Here is an 18,452-nt window from a genome sequence, read left to right on the forward strand (position 1 = left end):
TTTGGGACGTTAAACCCCATAAACCAAACCAAACCAGTAGACACTGTTATACCGTTCGCCATGGTAACGTTAGTGTTACTGGAGTACCAGGAGCCTGGCCACCTCCAATGCACATGTGCAGATCACCTTGAGGGCACCAGGTGGCGCCACGTACCTGGCAGCTGCACGCATGCCTGCCTCATCGGGACCGTTCGGCGCGTGCTCGCTGGCAGTGGTCGAGATGCCGGTATTCCAGTGATGGCAACGGTAAACGATATGCTAACGATTCGTTAACCTGCTGTTTCAGTATAGAATCGGCGCTCTGCAAAACCACGCATGCGCAGTAATAAGAGTCGGCACCGTCGTACGGCAAATGTGACCAGGCAGGCACGGCAATTGTAGCAGGGGCAGCAAGTTACCGTTCTGGCCGTATTAGCCGTACGGGTATAATACTTTGTAGAAAACCAGCGAGTTGACTGCCATCGAGAGCGGCCGTTACGCGCTCTCGAATCTGAGAATGAAATGCAGCGCCATGTGGAATGCACAGGAGCGGGGTTTCCAGAGGGGAGCGGAATGGTCCATGCTGCAGTGGTTTCACCATTTGTGATTTTCTGTAAGGAAGTGGGAAATGTGTATTTTTGGCCACAGAAGTGGAAGCCTCGAACACTCTAGCTTGACCCTCGCAGGTGAAAATGACTCCAACCACCACGTGGCGTGGTTTTGTTTTTGTGCCTTCGGTTCGCAACGGCGTTTGGGGGGCCATCACGGGGCTTGGCAGGAATGCACTCCTGAATGGTGCCCCAAGGGCGACAGTGGTGAATGGATAATAAGCAAGAATAGAAGATGTTTAGTTGCAAAGTACTGCTAGTTGAAAAAAATGTTTAGTGCAACAACAGTCGGAAAAAATCTGCACCCTTCTGCTTGAAATATATTTGTAATGCTGTTGTATTGTTATTAGTCACACATAACGTTCACCAGGCTATATTGCCACTACGTTTCTTCTCGATGATGTTCCAACAATGGGAGATAGTATGTGCTCCTAACCAATTTCTGAGCATGCGGCTGCAACTTAGCAGATAGTGTTATCCTGACCAACTTATGGGCACGTTGCACAACATTATAAAACATTGGCAGCATTGCCGTAACGTTCTGCCGACATTTTGTGCTGCTAGGGAAGTTTCTCATATTGTGATCAAGCGTACCTCTGTGCTTATGGTCGCTGTCCCGGGATGCGCCTTGCATGGCTCTGGCACATGCCTACAACCGCAGCAAGCTAAAAGAGAATGCCAAGGATGTGCGCAACCATCCTGTCTCCTGGGCCAGCACCAGAAGAGTGATGACGGCGTAAGGAAGAAAAATGACGTCAATTTGCATGTATAGTTAGGCCAAAAGCGAACTTGATGTGTTAGCACTTCATTTCTCACTTCTTTTTTGGTTTTTGTTCAAGTTTCGGTTTTCAAGGTTCTCCACATTCGTAAATCTCTGCGAGTCCTCATAACACTCCTGGCACAATGGTACTCGTAATTACGAGCCAGCTCCGACCTTCCACGGTTGGCAGGTGGCAAAGTAGAGAGAGAAAAATCTCCCTCTCCACTTGTGCGGTGGTACATGAAAGCTCGCGACGAGGTTCTTATGCTATTGCATTGTCGCATCTTAAGGTAATAAGGTATCCTCCAATTTTTGCTTCAGCATGCAAAGCCCTTTCTCTAAACCTTGATTTGTTCTTGGCCCCGTTGTGGAATCACTGAAATCAGCTGTCAAAACGCGTTTTCTAGGATGCACTAGGGCAAGAATCTGTTCTTGAATTTCCTTTGTTTATGTTCAGCAAATGGATTGAAAACCAATTTATTACAAGGATCGACTTTCCTTGCAAACTGTGTTTGTGTTGCTTCTTTACATCTTATTTTAACCTCCTGTTCATCTTGGGAGGTTTTTACGTGAATTGAGACAGCAATAAGAACACTTTCGGCTCCGATCACAGAGGAAATTACTGGATGCTTAACTTGAAATGTTTTTTTTTCTTTTCTTTCAAACAATGTGCATTTGAAACCACCTCACTCCTCCCCTCCCCCTTCTGAGTTCTCTTTCTCTTCTGCATTTTTCTAAAATCGTTAAAGGGGTAGAGACATCAAATTCCAAGGTTGTACAAAAGACTGCCATACGTTTCCTTTGTAAATGAGGACCATAAGAGCGAAGTATTAAATTTAAGGGAGGTCTAGAACATATTTTAATTTCATTTTAAAGTTTGTGAAAATGCTCACTCTTGAAGTCTGAGCCATCGCTAGTGCATCAATGTGACGTAGGAACAGAGAAGAAAACACAAGCAAGTATTTCCTACGTCATTGCACAGTTTTCTGACGTACGGGACCAAGTTTTGCGGTTTCGCGGCCTAGCAACCTTGGTTACGAGTGCTCACGAGTCTCTTTTTTTTTTTTTTCTGCACGCTCGCGAGTGCGATGGTGCCGCAGGCGATGTCGTTGCCGAAAGATCCACTTTTGCAGAGGCATATTGCCCGTGCTCTAATGTAGGAAGCATTCTCTAGTATCATGGATGTTATGTATTTTCTTGTGCGAACGTGAAGTACGCCGAGCATGCCGGCCGGCCGGCCAGCCTGGATCCCGTCTGCCGGCGTCATAAAAAGGAGTTAAAGTGTGTTCTTGACGTAAATAATAAACCCTGGGATAAGAAATGTGAAAAATGTGTCATTTTTGAGGATCGCTGACGAATACTGAGCTGCTGGCAAAGGTAACGACTGTGATACGAGCAAACTTTTTGCCACAACCGCCTCGCAGCTGCCGCTGGCCCGACGTTGCGGTCCGGCTCGCCTGGCGCCCGCTCGCCTCGCTGCTGAAGACGTCGTGGAGATTTACCATACTATTATTTTATTGTGAGATGATGCTGTTGACAGTAAAGCGGTGTGTAGAGTAGGCCTTTTATTATAGCGCAGGCGACTGCCGAAGCGCCGGCCGCTGCGACTTCGATGCGGAAGAGGCTATAGGCCTAGCGACGACCACGGCAACCAGGCAGCAGAAGAGCTCGTCGCCCGGAGCTCCCGCGAGCGATGCCGTTGCCGAAAGCTCGAAACATAAGCAGGCATGCTTTGTCGCTGCTCGAGCAGTCTTTCTGAGGGACTGCTGTGCGGCGGCGAAGTGCGACACCGGTTGCGGGCGGAGCTTGGGTAGAGCGGCGCAGCGATACTCACCGCTCCGTGTCCCTGCTTACAGTGGGGCGGCGGGCGGCAGTTCGCAAGCGACGATCAGTGCGGCGCGTCGGCCAAGTGGCCATATGGCTTGATGAATGTTGCTGCGCGTGCATTATTTGTCTAAATAATGATTGCACTTCGCGCTCTGAGCTCGCTACTTGTTTTTGGTCGGCGAATGTTTTCGCTCGGCCACCGATATGCCCAAGGCACGTCGGCCAACGGGTCTCGTTTTGGTCGGCGGCGTTGTCACACTAGGACGACGCTTGGTCGTTGGGGCGTCGTCGTCGTCGTCGGTGCAGTGTGAATGGCTAGTCGGGGAACGACCAGGTTGTCCGACGCGACCGTAGGCGTCGCTGTCGCGTCGACCTCGGGGTCCCGTCCTAGTGTGAACGCGCCTGAACTGCGCGCTGCTCCCAGGCTGCCCTAGTCGTCGCTAGGCCTAGGTGGTCTCGCTTCCGCAGTTGACGGCGCTTTGGAAGTCGACTGTGCTATAATAAAAGGCCTACTATTCACATCGCTTTAGTGCGAACTCGTCCCATAATAGAAGATAAGTTCGATTTCCACGACGCCTTCATCAACGGAGCTAACAGACGATCAGCGCGCACGAAGAAGCAGCATCGAGCCGTCGGGATGGGACAACGTCGGCGTGAGGTCGGCGCTGTTGTCGGCAGAGTGTGACACACGGGTCGGCCGACGGCTGCTATCTCGGCGACGCGACGGCGATGCGCTCGTCAGGCGACGACCGGTGCTCGGTCGGCGTCTGCGCAGTGTGACAGACGCGCCGACGGCACGAAAATCGCTGCCGCCGACCATCGCCAGACTGAAATCGGCCGATCGTCGGCGTAGTGTGAACGCGCCTTTACCATTTGACGTTGCCTACACGCTCGGCGTTCGCTGGCACAATCTGAGCTGCGTCGGGCCTGACGCCTGCCTCCTCTTCGGAATCGCTGGCCAGCGGATCAAAACGAAGTGGTTGTCGGGGTTCGAACCGCGGCGTCTTCTTCCTTGTCTGCGTCATCCCGCGATTCCTCATAATCGGTGTCTTCGCCGAAATAAAACTCTTCTTTCCGACTCGGAGCTGTACGACTTGCCCTCCGCCCGGCTGTCCGTGTTTACGCGCACCACGTGCGTGTCAAGCAGACGACATGCCTACACGACGTCACGGCTTTCCGGACCCACGTGACAACGCATTGTCTGGTTTTTGACGTCATGAAAGAGCCTGGCAAAACCTGGCAACTACGAACCGAAACCGAAACTGCTGGGTACAAATAATACGATTATTAATTATATAATGCGAGTTCATGCTTCTAAGATAGTGTTCCATGCTCACTGAATCGCTACGCATTATTTACAACCCAGAGATACAACACAAAAATTTGGTGTCTCTACCCCTTTAAGGAAACATGCCAATTTATGGCATCGAGGTGAAGTAAAAAAAAATACTAGTATGAATTCAAAGGAAAATGACATGAAGATTACAGTTTGCCATTCGAGCTCCTGCACAGGGTAGAACCAGATTTGATTTTTCCGGAAAGTGTGCTCATAGATTTTTGTTTTTCATGCAATTGGGAAAAGGAAATGGTACAAATATGTTGTGATTAAATATACTTTATTGCATATAAAGTAGTCAACATCTGCGGTTATAATCATGTTCCTATAACGCTTTCTTGTAGAGTATAAAAAGCGTGATTGAACCGGTTGCACATGATAATCGTGGGAAAGACAACGTCCGTATATCACAATGCGCGTTTTCAAGTTCGACAAATGCCCCGAAGGTGGTGAGCTCGCGGTGGCGAAGCATTCATGGAAGTGCCAGGGCAACTACGTGCATGGACACCTTCAGTTCGTCACTGGCGGTGACCAGGGTTGTCTGCTCGCCAGCCGATTCATGGCTAAACCATGGAGGACATCCTTGTGGAACAGGCTCGAAAACAACATCTTCAGGCGTTTTCCGCGTAAAAGAAGTTGCCCGCAGCGGGTATGTTCGAGGGCATCTTCTGGGCGACACTGGTCACATGGAAGTTGTTCCTTTGCTGGGGAGCTACGTCAGCGCTGCTCAGACGCCTGCCGTCCTGACAGTAGACCAGGAGGGCGTAACGATGAGGTCCAGAACCTTTTGGTGGGGTGGGTCCTTCGTACGGCATCGCGACCTCGCCATCCTGGAAGCGGGACTTGTGTTCGGCGTTGATCACCATCCAGTGGAGCCAGCTTCGTGACGTGGGATTTCCCTTGCTGGGCGCGTCCGGGTCGACCATGATGAGTGTGTACGGCGAGCCGCAGTGTAGGAAGCCGTCCAGGCTCACCATAGGGGCACTGGCTGCCTGTCCAGGTGCCACTGTTTCGCCCAACTTCATCAGCGTGGTGCTTCCGAACTTCACGTCGATCAGGGCGTGCGGGGCGTCTTCCAGGGACAGGTCATCCGCGAGGCCGGACGTCCGCCACATGTTGATGTCCTCCGCCGACAGTTCCTTCAGTTTCGGAGCTTCGTTAGTCTCCGGGGAGCGTTCCTCCGCTGGGCTGTGGCCGCACAGAGACAGCAGAAGCAAAGCCGTAAGCCAGACGAAAGTCATCATCGTGTCCTCCGGTGAAGGCGGACGCACCTGATCTGGGCTGCTTCTAGGAGACCACTGACTGTAGGAGCAGCGGGCGAGACAGTGGCGGTCTCACCGCTCTGTATTGCGTATGTGGGTTTCTATTGGCAGCTCAGTTTTCCACGACAACAGGCACCGGAATGACGGATCTATCGGGTTTCCAGATACCGTCAGCGTACCGCTTCTGTTCTGCTTCTTTTCTTTAGTTTTGCGTGTCACCGGATTCCTCCAAAGACGACAGAGCAGCACTGATAGCATATCCATCCTGCGCCATGTAAGCGTGATCTCCGGATGCGAGCGGCCTGTACGTACTGTACACGTACGCTCTTTCTTTTGTAGGCTGCCCAAACCTGTACGCTGCCGAAGTTCAGCAACATGGAATGTCATCCAGCTGCGTGAAGAGTAGCAGTTGCTACCGCGCAATGTGAACTGGGGTTTCAGTTCGATATTTATTCATGCGTCAGTATTAAAAGGGTCAGTAGGGGCGGAAATGGCGACCGCTGTCTGTCTGCGGCAAGTGGGAACTTGCTCACCGGGCTACGAACGAACTTGGTATACTGCCAATATGAACTTATATCACCTCGGGTATAACGAACCTTAGTATGCCACCTCGGATGTAACGAACTTAGTACGTTGACATCGGATATAACGAAACTAAGTGTAACACCTCTGATGAAAGGAACTTTATTGTGTCCACATCGGATATAACGAACGTTTGGCTGGTACCTTTGAGGATCGCTTAAGAGATTTTTTTTTAATGCGTAAGCATTACTTGGCTCATGCGTGGCGTTAACAGAAAATGCGGACACTTACCCGATCGTACACGAGTTACTCGGTTACTCGATATTAGCAGAGGTAAGCTCGGGTAAGTTCGGAAGAGCGCCAATGGTAGGAAGCTCGGATAAGATCGGGTACTAACTCGGGTAAGTTCGGAGGAGTGCCGCGCAAGCTGCGCGAGAAGTTGCTCGGGTAGAGCAACATGAGTCGCACAATTCGTACGAGTGGCTGATAGGAACAGCCACCTGCCAATTGCAGTGGCGAATCCCTTAACTGCTGCGTCATTGCGCTGGTAGTGGTATGAGGACTCGCCGCCATGTATGAATGTCAGGTAGGTAATTACCAATTTACGTGTATGGGCGTTCATCCACGGAGCTCCGAATAGTGTGCAGCTTAGTGCCCAGTGCGAAGCAAGTGAACGAGCCTGGTGCATTTTAGACATGCATATGTTCTTTTTTTCGCATCTTTCGCACGTTTTGAAATCTTTACGTTTTTCTCAAAAGATTTTGCTCCACCTCATCTCACGCAAACTGTGATAACTTTTTTCTGAATGGATATTTTGAAATGAAATTTTGGCCACGAATTCCTCATATATAGGTATATGCAATACATAGGATAAAAAGTGAATCTATCGAAAATAATACAAATTACAGTTTAGTTTTGAAATAAATGACGAAAATAATTTTTTCTATTTGTTCAGTTTTCCAAAAGTTACTTTCTCAGTATTGATTGCATTACATTTATACTAGTTCATTGCACAGGTCATACATTCAGCTACACAAATGCCTAAGCTTTCCTCAGTTCAGCATTCCAGTAGTTATCATTGCTAGCGCGACTAGCAGTTTTAGCGTACCTTAGAGAAAAATTGACTCCTAAAATTGAATTGATCTAATTTTTGTACTTTAAACAGTTGGATAAGTTGAATAAAATATGCTTAATCAGAAAAAAAATGGTTATTAGAGTCCTGGACTTTGATTTTAAAAAAAGTTTTTCAGTGTGGCCTCGCACTTTAAGCTAGCTGAGATAGCTTGCGTTGGCTGCAGCGCAAGGTATAAATTGAAAGTAAGAATAGCAACAAAATAACAATGCGAATCCTGACCAGAGTGGCTGGCATTTTAAACCAACTGTGTCCAAGCAGCGCTGGTCATGTCTCCAGTTAGTAGTCAGCAGCAATTTTCAACTTTAAATGCAGTAAGGCAACACGAAATATCGAATCATTGAAAAATGTGGAGTTCTTATAGCTCACATTCCCAGAACGTCACAAGTAATATCTACGAGGAGTCTAGGTTAAGGCAGATGTCGTGGGTACGTCTCCAGCTTTTCCACGATAAAAGGTTGGTAAACAAGACGTCTCAGAGATTATAGCTCGGTACGTAGACGCTTAGACTTAATCCGGACATCTCTGGGAGGTTTGTGGTTTGCTGGGCATATGAAGACAAAGGTTGTGTATGGGCCATATTTCAGCAGGTTGGCTTTCCAGCCCTCTCAGTTGTCTGCGTGGTCCGCAGGAAACAACCATAAACAACCCTTAACGCTGCTATTAATGTAAGTAGGCGACGCGGTTAGGACGTGTCTGGACTCGCTCAGGACACGCGCAGGCATACATGCGTGGCAACTCGGTAAACATTCAGCATTTCTTGGGGCATAGAGATAAGACTTGGAAAGTTCCATTATTGCGGGAGAGACATCTTTCTTCTTTTTTTTTTTTTTTTTGCAAGCATAGGAACCGTTGTCTTGGCTTGATCGGTAAGCAGCTGCATCTACGGAAAGCAATAAACGACCAAAAAGTGTTTCTAGCCTAGTGTATACCTCCGGCAAACAAAGCACGTACTTCTCAGTCGGCGCTGAGTTCTTTCCGTTTTCTGGCCCTATTTGTCGCGTTTCCGTCCGAGATGACGATCTACAAGGACGGGACAGATGAGGCTCAGTGAAGCTGGGCGTGCTGGCAACCTTTTTGGGCCGATCAGCATGGCGAGTGTTGTTAGCGTCGATCGTCTCCAGTGTGGAGGTCGGCGCTTACTCGAGCTGCTCTACTTGGTGATGCAGGGCTGGCGCGGGAGATTCGGATCGACTGTCGCCCGTAGATCTTGATCCGCTGGTGGGTCGCCTAGTTGTCTTGGCACGACAAGTACATAGTTCACAGCCTCGCATATTAAGAGTTCGGCAGACTTGTACAGTTAGAAACTGCGACCTTCGACGCGTCAGTTGAATTCGTGCTCTTCATTTATAGGTACTCAGTTTTCTGTCACAAAAATTCACGCCTAACTGCGCACAAAAAGTGTAATGTTTAAAACAAACAATTCTTTGTAGGTTGTCAGTCGTGTCGGGTACGTACTGTGGAATCGGCCACTATGCACTGTTGTATCAAACGTTCAACACGATTCGACAAAATTCAACACGATGTGTCGGGCTACAAGTACTAACTTATTGTCTTATAACTAAGGTAGAGGAGCTCTGACAGCGTTCAGTAACAATGCAGAAAAAATAAAGTACACACTGCCAGATCATAAGCACTGCCATTTAAATCCGCAAATGTTCTTGCTCCAATGAGATAATTATATGTGAACCCCATGCCTTCTCCCAGACGTTAGGGTAAGCGTGTATAGCGATGTAAAATTAAAAATGTACCCAAGCAAAGAAAATTCGCATGATTGCCGGCACACTTACGACAAGGGGACCGAAGAAATGGAGTAAAACAAAATTTCGCCAAGTGCTGACATTTATTTAATTATGTGGGAAGGAATACTACTGCTATCATCGTACACAGGTATTATATAGATAGTGTTACACGGATATTTAACACAATGGCAACGGCATGCAATACACCAGCTCTAAGGCGAGTTGAGAAATGATACAAAAGCGCACGAAATTATATGTATGCTTACAGATGGGGCCAGTTTCCTATTCAACTGTGTGGGAAAATGGGTGCAGCAAGGAAGCCCCATTCCAATGAAGAATTTGCGCCTTCCTAAACGCACGCACGCACGCACGCACGCACGGCATTTCACCTAAGACTTTACGGAATTTTTAAAAATAAAAAGTTTGAGTTAGAAGAGCGCCTTTTTGCCATAGGGGTGTAGTACAACAAAATACTGCTAAGACGTGCTAACTAGCAGGCTGGTTAACTAATATTGAATAGTTAACGTTTTAGCTATTACTGTTATGCTCCTTAATCATTAAGAGGCGCGTAGCCCACCGCAAGCAATAAGTATATCAGCTTTTAGAATTTCGAAAACGCGGTTGCCTTCGGCGCTGTGGACCGGCAAATTTTGGCGACATCGCGCCAAAATACGTGCTGTTTCGAAATCTCGCAGCCAAAGCAACCTCTCCAATGCATGTAACTCGTTGAAATAGCCAAAATGGTACAAGGGCAGAATGCACATTAAAATCAAGATTACAAGAAGTCTCATAAAAAAGCGCCAGCGACTTGGGATCTGTTTGACCGCCGCCGGGCAAAAATCCGGTTTAAACAAATTCACAACCACGGGAGGCTGCTCAGGGTATCCTTACCATTTTACACTTGTTGAAAAGCTGACTGCGTTGGAGCACAGTGAGGGCTCTCTGACTATTTCCAATATGGCACCTAGGCTGTGGGAGTGATGCGTTTTTGTAGCAAAAGCAACGCTACGTTAGTCGCCGAGCCATTTTGCGAAGGTGAGGCAAGGCCACACTGCACATGCGCGAGGAGCAGTGACGTCACACGGCGCACAGCTGGCGCGCCGCCGCCGTCGCTGCGCGGGTGACTACGTGGTGCCGCCGCCGCGCTCGCCAGTTGCGCATGCGCAGTAGCAGCGCATAGCTAGCGTGCCGGGGCCGCTGCCGCGCGCTCTCCATCGCCTCTCTCTCTCTCTCTCTCTCTCTCCTCGTTGCTTTCGCAATCCTCCAGGTTTCACCACAGCTAAACCACTGCCAATTTTTTTAAAAGGATTCCGTAAAAGACAAATGTGAGTTATAACGTGCGCGGTGTCTGACGAGAATATAGCCCTACGTTCTACTGTGGAACCACTCATGTTGCTCATTAATCCACCCTCGTCATAACCTCCTCCTCCCACGGTATCCCATCCCTCTCGGTTCTTCCCGGGGCAGCCACATTCCTGTAGTTCATTCATCCGCACTTGCCGTAAGCTCCCAAGCCACTAATATAACCGTCGCATTCCACGTACCCGCTCTCTGTCTCTTCCTTCTCACATTTTCCCTATCCCTTTTCTTCCCTGAACGCGAAGCGAGAGAGGGAAGAATACCTCCATTTACTTTGCCACCGTCTAACCGTGGCAGGTGACAAAAATTATTTTAGGACTCGGAAGAAAATTTAAGAAAATAAAGTCCCAGCCTGTCCTACTGGGTGTAACGAGCTTCGTGATTGGTGACAGTTGAATTCAATTAAATTAAATTTCATTAATTAAATAAGATCAAATAAGCTCGCTAAGTATTTAAGGTGTTACGGCTGATGCTGTAGATTCCACGACAGAATGCGGGTCTAGTGCTAAGCCAAACCTACACCAGCTTTCGCAGTAGAGAGGAAGGACTTACGTGAAACGTGGATGCTTAACTTACCTTCGACACACCACTGTTTGCAGAGGGCAGGCAAGTTTGAAATTCTTGAAAGTAGGCGAAATAAACAGTCTGGTAGCCGTTTTGATCAGAGGATATATCTGTGACATAGTGTATACATATTTCAAAGCGATTTATGTGGATTCATTGGATGCACGAGGCGGCCCACCACCGCAAGATACAACGTCTTTGACGTCGTATCTTGCGAGTGCAGTGTATGCTGCAAGAAAGGACGTAATGGCGTTCAGAGTTGCAAGCTTTGATTGTTTTGCATCGGCCCCAAAAGTGCATTGTTTAGCACCGAGCATCGACGTCCTACTTAAGGCTGCACCTGTGCATCGTAGCTTATTACGACATTATTCAGCAAACTTGTTGTCGAGCGCACTCGTATTGCATATAGCTAGCCTTTCGTGTTCATAGCTTCCATTCTACCTCCACTATAATACCAAAGCTTAATTTACATCTTACAATGAATGTAGCGTTTAGGATAGTGTATGCTTTAAATGTAGATCGGGAGTCGGGGTGGCCTACAAATATTCTGTTAATGCCAATTTCAGCGTTCCTAGCCTTGTGTTACAATCCATCCCCCCCCCCCCCCCCCCCCTCTCTACGTTTTTTTGGGTTGCAAAACGCGAGACGGCGTATCCTCGTAACACAGAGCCAGCGTATATCTCGTTCCATCCTGTTCGTACCTCCTAATTTACGCTGTGCGCACGCTCATGCCGCTGTTCTGTACAGGGACATGCAACTCCTGCACCTGTGGCATACACCATGGGAGCGCAGGTGGTGGATGTGAGCAACGCGAATTTATACAGTAATGAGCAGCATGGCTCAAAAAGATGTGCGCACAGTGTATTTTTTTTGTTCAAGCACGAAGCAAACACACAAAAAAAGCAAAAGCATCATTTCAAACTTTCCCGGCAATGGTTGATCGCATTTTGCAGCTGTACTCAAAGCTCAGTAACATCCCTGCACGAGTCTTCAAGTTTAATCCTTTATTTGGTTCAAGCATGAAGCAAACAAAAAAAAAAACAAGCGAAAGCAACGTTTCGTACTACACTGGCAATGGTTGATGGCTTTTGCGAGCTGTATTCAAAGCTCAATATTATCCCCGGATGAGTCTGAGTCTCAACACTTCGCCGTTTAAACTACGTAAAAGAAGCATGCGTACACACGAGATATTAAGGGCCAGAGTACGTCACGTCGCATGTATTAAAGTGCGCATGCTCGTACCGTCTGAAAACTGCCCTGGACAGCGACGCTGTGGCACGAATGCAGCAGGGCCAGCCACATACGACCGCTTGTAGTTCTTTCATGTTGGTTCTACTGCCGGTCACCTGTAGGTTCGTTGTTGGACCGGCGCCGATTAGATACCGATCTGTCTGTTCGTAACGAACTTGCAGACGTTCCAGCTGAAGAGGCTCGAAAGCGTCGGCCTAGGTACGTTTTGCGGTAAATTCGCTATAAAAGAAATTGCCTGCTGCGGGAACTGTTGAGGCCATTGTCAGAGCAAACTTGTCGACGTCGAAGCTCTTCTTATCCTGGGGCCCCACTTCAGCGGCGTTAAGCTTCTTGCCACCCTGACAGTAGACGAGAAGCACGTAGCGATGCGGTCCCGTTCCGTTGGGTGGTCCGGGTCCCAAGTACGGCGACGCCTCCTGTCCGTCCTGAAAGTTGGCTGTATTCCCGATGTTGACCACCATCCAGTGAAGCCAGCTGCGGTACATCGGACACGATCTGCTCCGCGCGTCGGGGTCGACCATGAGCAGGGCGTACGGCGACTCGCAGTGGACGGTGCCCTTCAACGTCAACGACGGGGCCTTCGCGGCCTCTTTAGGTGTCAGCTTTTCGCCCGGTTGTGTCAGTGTCTTGCTGTCGTACTTCACCTCGAGAAGAAGGCGCGGAGCGCCGTCCAGCGCGAGGTCGTCCACCACGCCGGACGTCCTCCATATGTTGAGGTCAGCCTCTGAAAGGCCCGCCGACTCTGGGGCTGCCTTTTTGGCAGCTGAGCTCTCCTCTCCCAGGTTGTTGCCAAGCAGAGCCAACAGGAGCATGGTCACAAGACTGAAGAGTGTCATCGTCACTTGCCTTCGGCGAAGTCGGACAGCAAGACCTGGCCTGCTCTACTGCTGGGGGAAACCAACTGCCTGCTGCGTGTATGACAGGTGCCGGTGAGACAGTGGCGACGCCTCTGCGTTCTTCTGCCTGTCTGCTGTTCTTTCCGTCGCTCAGTTTCCAGCTACTGCCGGCGCCGGAAAGACGATTCTCTCACGTGTGCCTTTGTACCCGTCGGCCTGCAGCTCCCGTTTCTTTTGTGCTGAGGTATGCCGTTCGAAAGAAGCACGATTCTGCATATCCATCTTGCATCATGGTCTCTGGCATCTTGAATCATGATCATAATCATATTTGCCGTGCTGTGTGGAAGTTGCGACACCGCGTTTTCTTTGCTCTGCGTAGCATCTTATCTGCATTCCTTCGTTCTCTGCTCAAACGGAAGAATCCGCGTTGTCTGACTTCTCTCTGTGTCTCTCGGCAAGCCTTTTGTGCCATCTGGTTCTTATAGAAACGTATAGAGGTATGAAACTCGTTATACGGGAACTTTCAGTAGGGACGGGTTACCTCTGAACCCACTGACAGCGGTAAGACGGTCCGCTTGGTCAGGTCCCAGGCACCAGCCCATCGTTGGCACAGTTAAGGAATATCGTATACCAAAGGGGTGGGAGGGCGCACGGCAAGTCGGACATGGGAGACGCGAGCGGTCCCAGTCTCTGTTTGCAACGGGCTATGTGTATGGTCCCTTGAGTTGTAAATATTTGGATCTTATACACTCTGCATATTTTGCCTTTATGAAATACATACATGCAAGCTAAGTCCTTCGTTGTCACCGCAGTGTCAACCGCCTGAAATTCACCCGTACAAGAGACGGGCAAGTGCACAGAACAAAGGCCTGGACAGCCCAGCCATCGTCTTACAGTGTGCACCTTTTCGTTCAACCAGGATGCTTTAATCGCTGCACTGTTCATGCATATGCTTCCACTCCCGTAAGCAATATTGAGCCAGACAGCTGCATAGGTGTCCCAGCTAAAGTTAGCCAAAGATTAAAAACAAACCGAGGCAAGATAGGGGAGGCAAATTTGACCATGTTTTTGACCATTGTATGTAGTTGGAGTATTTTTGTATTTTGTTCAATTGGAGGTTTAAATAAACTGAAAAAAAAAGAAATACTTTCTAGCAATTCAGTTTCCGGCAAAAATTCCGGTGCCAAAAAGCACCTAATGCATATGTTTTGGTGCGAAAGCACTACTTAACGCGGTCCCAACTAATCAGGTGTGAAGCCTCGGAGTAACTCGGCTAAGCTCGGGTTAGTTCGGAAGAGCGTCGCGCAATCTGCAACCAATGGGAGGAAGCTCGGGTAAGTTCGGAGAAGCGTCCCGCCAGCTGTAGCCAATAGGAAGGTGACCTGGAGGGTGACCTTGGCCAAACCTAGCATAGCAAATGCCCACGCAGAAATAAAATATTTCCGCGGCTGGGTCTCGAACCCGCGACGGCGCGAACAGATCAGCTTCGTTGACCACTGCACGAGAGCATTATGCTATCGTCGCATTTTTTTATTTATTGCATGGAAATCAAATCCGCTGAGCTACCAAATGTTTTGCGTACACACATACTATTCCGCGATGCAGACACACATTCTTATGCCCGAACACGCCTCGTGTTAAACTGCGGCACACTCGCGCGCTGTGCATTGCACGTCGTCGTCTTCAGCTTCCATTTGCGGCGAGAACAGATCAGATCAGCTTAACCTCGATCAGAGCTTAGCCTGAGTCTAATAACGTCGCCAGACGTGACGACGACCCAACAAAGCAAAACCATGAGCCAACTTGGCTCAACACATGCTTTTGCACGTCCACTCGGTTCAACTACGTTAAAACTCTGCCGCTTTTCCATTTTTATGTGTGCTGTAGAGTTTTCCCGCGTTAAAAAGAAAGCGCCTGAAATATGAAAAAAAATTGGCTGGGGTTCAACTCGGCTGACCTAGTTTACAGAGCGGAAGCTCGATTAAGCATGGACAGACCCGGTTTGCTGTGGTTTAACGTTTCCTCGCTTTATCCTTCGCCAATGCGCCCTGTCGACATTCTTGATCGTAAGAATAATCAGATTCAGTCAGCAGTCTACGATACACAGCCGAAGCACTGGTTCCAGCTCGCGACTCTCCATGGCTATCTGCGAACGTCTTCGCCCTTTTTATTATCTTATCAGATGAACGGCCAGTCACGTGGTTCAGCGCATACATGGCAAAATTACTTTTGAAAAGCAGTCAAGTTACATTACCAATTACTTTCTCAAAAGCCGCGCAAATGTAATGAAATTACATTACAAATTACTGCTCCCAAAATATATTGACATTACACTACAATTATTTACGCAAAGTAATGTAATTACTTTAAATTACTTTTTAAATTACTTTTTATTTTCCACGCATGCAAATAAGTGCACTGGTCAGAGCTTTCAAGCTCTTCAAATTTCTTTGTTGCACCGCATGAGCAGTTGAGCTTCAAAGGGGCCGTCGGAAATTTTTCCCCGCTTTGAAGACACCGTGTCTTTGGCCATGCTGAACCGCTGCTCTACTGAAGCAGATAGTACTGCCTCAAGAGTTACAGATTTGTTGTAGAGCACAAATCTATATGAAGGTAATACAGAGGCAAGTCAGCTTGCCTCGATTTCCCTGGTCTCCTATAAGAGCATAAGCTGCCCAGAAATGCGTACAGGCGAGGTGGCCGGGGCCGCTGAGCTGGACGCCATTTTCTCAAAAGAAAGAGTAAACACGGCGACCAGGGTTGCGGGGACAGCGTAAACGCGAAATGGAAAAAGACGACAAATGCAAAATACAAAACCACAGGTCTCGAACGATTCGCTCGCTATAGCAGCGTTTTTTGTCACGCTGATGACAAATGTATTATCCACGAAGCCTGCCGGCAAAGAATTTGTTATTTTTCGCTCGCTACGAGCAACGCACTATTTTGTGTCACGGATGCAGGTTGCGCAAACAGGAGCGCTAGCTTTGGCAGCGTTGCACCTGATGTATGAAACGGAGCAGAGAGGGAAGCCACACGTGGAGACTCGCGAGCAAACGCTAGCCTAGCACAACGGACAAGGTTCCTGGGCCCGGTTTTTGAATTTCCAACGAAAGTAATTTCGAGAGTAATTAATTACTTGCTGCGGAATTAACGGTCCAAAGTAATGCATTACATTACCAAATTACTGCACCAGGAAAGTAACTCATTACATTACAAATTACCGAAAAAAGTAATTTAATTACTGTAATTAAATTACTGTAATTTAATTACTGCCATGTCTGGTTCAGCGCAACTGCGAGGTGAGCGTTGACTCACGCTGTTCAACGCAGTTGCGAAGGCGAACGAACGCCGCAGCTGCGCCGAGGCGCGGCGAGTCACATGGTATGACGTCACAGCACAGCACACACACACACACACCCCTCCGCCGCTTGAAGCTCATTCTTCGGAGCGATATGACCTTGAGGTTTTCCATGGGACGGATGGTTAACTTTATTATGCAAGCTCGCGGGTTTGGAACCTTCAAGGTCTCAGGGGAGTTGAGTTCCCGCTCCAAAATTCCAATAAAAGATAAAATAAAAACAAGCGAAAGCATCATTTCATACTTTACTGGCAATGGTTGATGGCCTTTTGCAGCTGTACTTAAAGCTCAATATTAACCTCGTACGAGGTTAAGTCACCATTTAAACTACGTAGGAGAAGCATTGCGTCGTATAAGCCACGTGACATGTATTAAAGTGCGCATGCTCGTACCGTCCGACAACCGCCTTGGACGTGACATGCCCAGAACGGCGACGCTCTGACACGCTTCTGGGAAGGCCACATACGATCGCTTGAAGATCTCACGTGTCAGTTCTACTGCCGGTCACCTGTAGGTCTGTTGTTGATCAGGCTTCGATTAGATGTCGATCTGTGTGTTCCCAACGGACTCGCAGACTTTCCAAACGAAGAGGCTCGAAAGCATTGTCCTAGGTACGTTCTGGGGTGAATTCGCTATAAAAGAAATTGCCCGCTGCAGGAACAGTTGAGGCCATAGTCAGAGCAAACTTGTCGACGTCGAAGTTCTTCTTATCCTTGGGCCCCACTTCAGCGGCGTTAAGCTTCTCGCCACCCTGACAGTAGAGTAGAAACGTGTAGCGGTGGGGCCCCGTTCCGTTAGGTGCTCCGGGTCCCACGTACGGCGCCGCCACCTCTCCGTCTTGGAAGTTGGCTGTGTTGCCGATGTTGACCACCATCCAGTGAAGCCAGCTGCGGTACATCGGACACGCTCTGCTCCGCGCGTCGGGGTCGAGCATGAGCAGGGCGTACGGTGAGTCGCAGTGGATGGTGCCCTTCAGCGTCAACGACGGGGCCTTCGCGGCCTCTTTAGGCGTCAGCTTTTCGCCCGGTTGTGTCAGTGTCTTGCTGTCGTACTTCACCTCGAGAAGAAGGCGCGGAACGCCGTCCAGCGTGAGGTCGTCCACCAGGCCAGACGTCCTCCATATGTTGAGGTCAGCCTCTGTAAGGCCCGCCGATTCTGGGGCTGCCTTTTTGGCAGCGGAGTTTTCCTCCCCCAGGTTGTTGCCGAACAGAGTCAACAGGAGCATGGTCACAAGACTGAAGAGTGTCATCGTCACTTGCCTTCTGCGAAGTCGGACAGCAAGACCTGGCCTGCTCTACTGCTGGGGGAAACCGCTGCCTGCTGCGTGTATGGCAGGTGCCGGCGAGACAGTGGCGACGCCTCTGCGTTCTTCGGCCTGTCTGCTGTCCTTTTCGTCACTCGGTTTCCAGCTAGTATCGGCGCCGGAAAGGCGATTCTCTCACGTGTGCCTTTGTACCTGTCGGCCTGCAGCTCCCGTTTCTTTTGTGTTGAGGTATGCCATTCGAAAGGAGCATGGTTCTGCATATCCATCTCGCGTAATGATCTCCGGCTGCGGACATTCTTTTCACGGTAGGTGGGGTGGTGGTGGTGGGATTAGCTGGCGGGACTAGCTTTACAGTGGCCTCGAGTAACACTGTCAAAAGAGCGAAAGGTTTCAAATACATGCGACTTCCCTCCGCACGCGGTGGCGTGCAAGTCTGGCGACCGACGGCGCCGGTTTCTGGTTCCGGAGAAACCAGGTCCGCGCTGGGGTTCACAGTAGCCAGGCACTGAAGCGACACCTCGGGGAAGCGGCCTCACGGCCGGCCGCAGGGCTGTCATGGCCTTTGCGGGACGCCGAGGAACGGGGGTGGAGTACGACTGTCAGTCCGGTGACTCCGGCGATGTTGTGGAGTAACGACGGAGTAGGCCCGGTG

General features: G+C 49.3%; 2 protein-coding genes and 1 pseudogene across 2 annotated transcripts; all 3 read right to left on the bottom strand.

Annotated features, from left to right (window-relative positions):
- Nucleotides 1–4,902: 4,902 nt before the first annotated feature.
- Nucleotides 4,903–5,751, bottom strand: LOC149364515 (protein D2 pseudogene; annotated as a pseudogene).
- Nucleotides 5,752–12,536: 6,785 nt separating this feature from the next.
- Nucleotides 12,537–13,178, bottom strand: LOC149364516 (protein D3-like). The gene has a single exon (XM_089568703.1). The coding sequence runs from the start codon at nt 13,176–13,178 to the stop codon at nt 12,537–12,539; it is 642 nt and encodes a 213-aa protein (XP_089424829.1).
- A 3,965-nt stretch (nt 13,179–17,143) lies between these two features.
- On the bottom strand, nt 17,144–17,785 carry LOC149364517 (protein D3-like). Its single transcript, XM_089568704.1, has one exon. The coding sequence runs from the start codon at nt 17,783–17,785 to the stop codon at nt 17,144–17,146; it is 642 nt and encodes a 213-aa protein (XP_089424830.1).
- Between the last annotated feature and the right edge of the window lie 667 nt (nt 17,786–18,452).

The sequence above is a fragment of the Amblyomma mixtum genome, chromosome 2 (assembly GCF_055824585.1).
Source record: "Amblyomma mixtum isolate Tamu chromosome 2, ASM5582458v1, whole genome shotgun sequence".
Lineage (NCBI taxonomy): Eukaryota > Metazoa > Arthropoda > Arachnida > Ixodida > Ixodidae > Amblyomma > Amblyomma mixtum.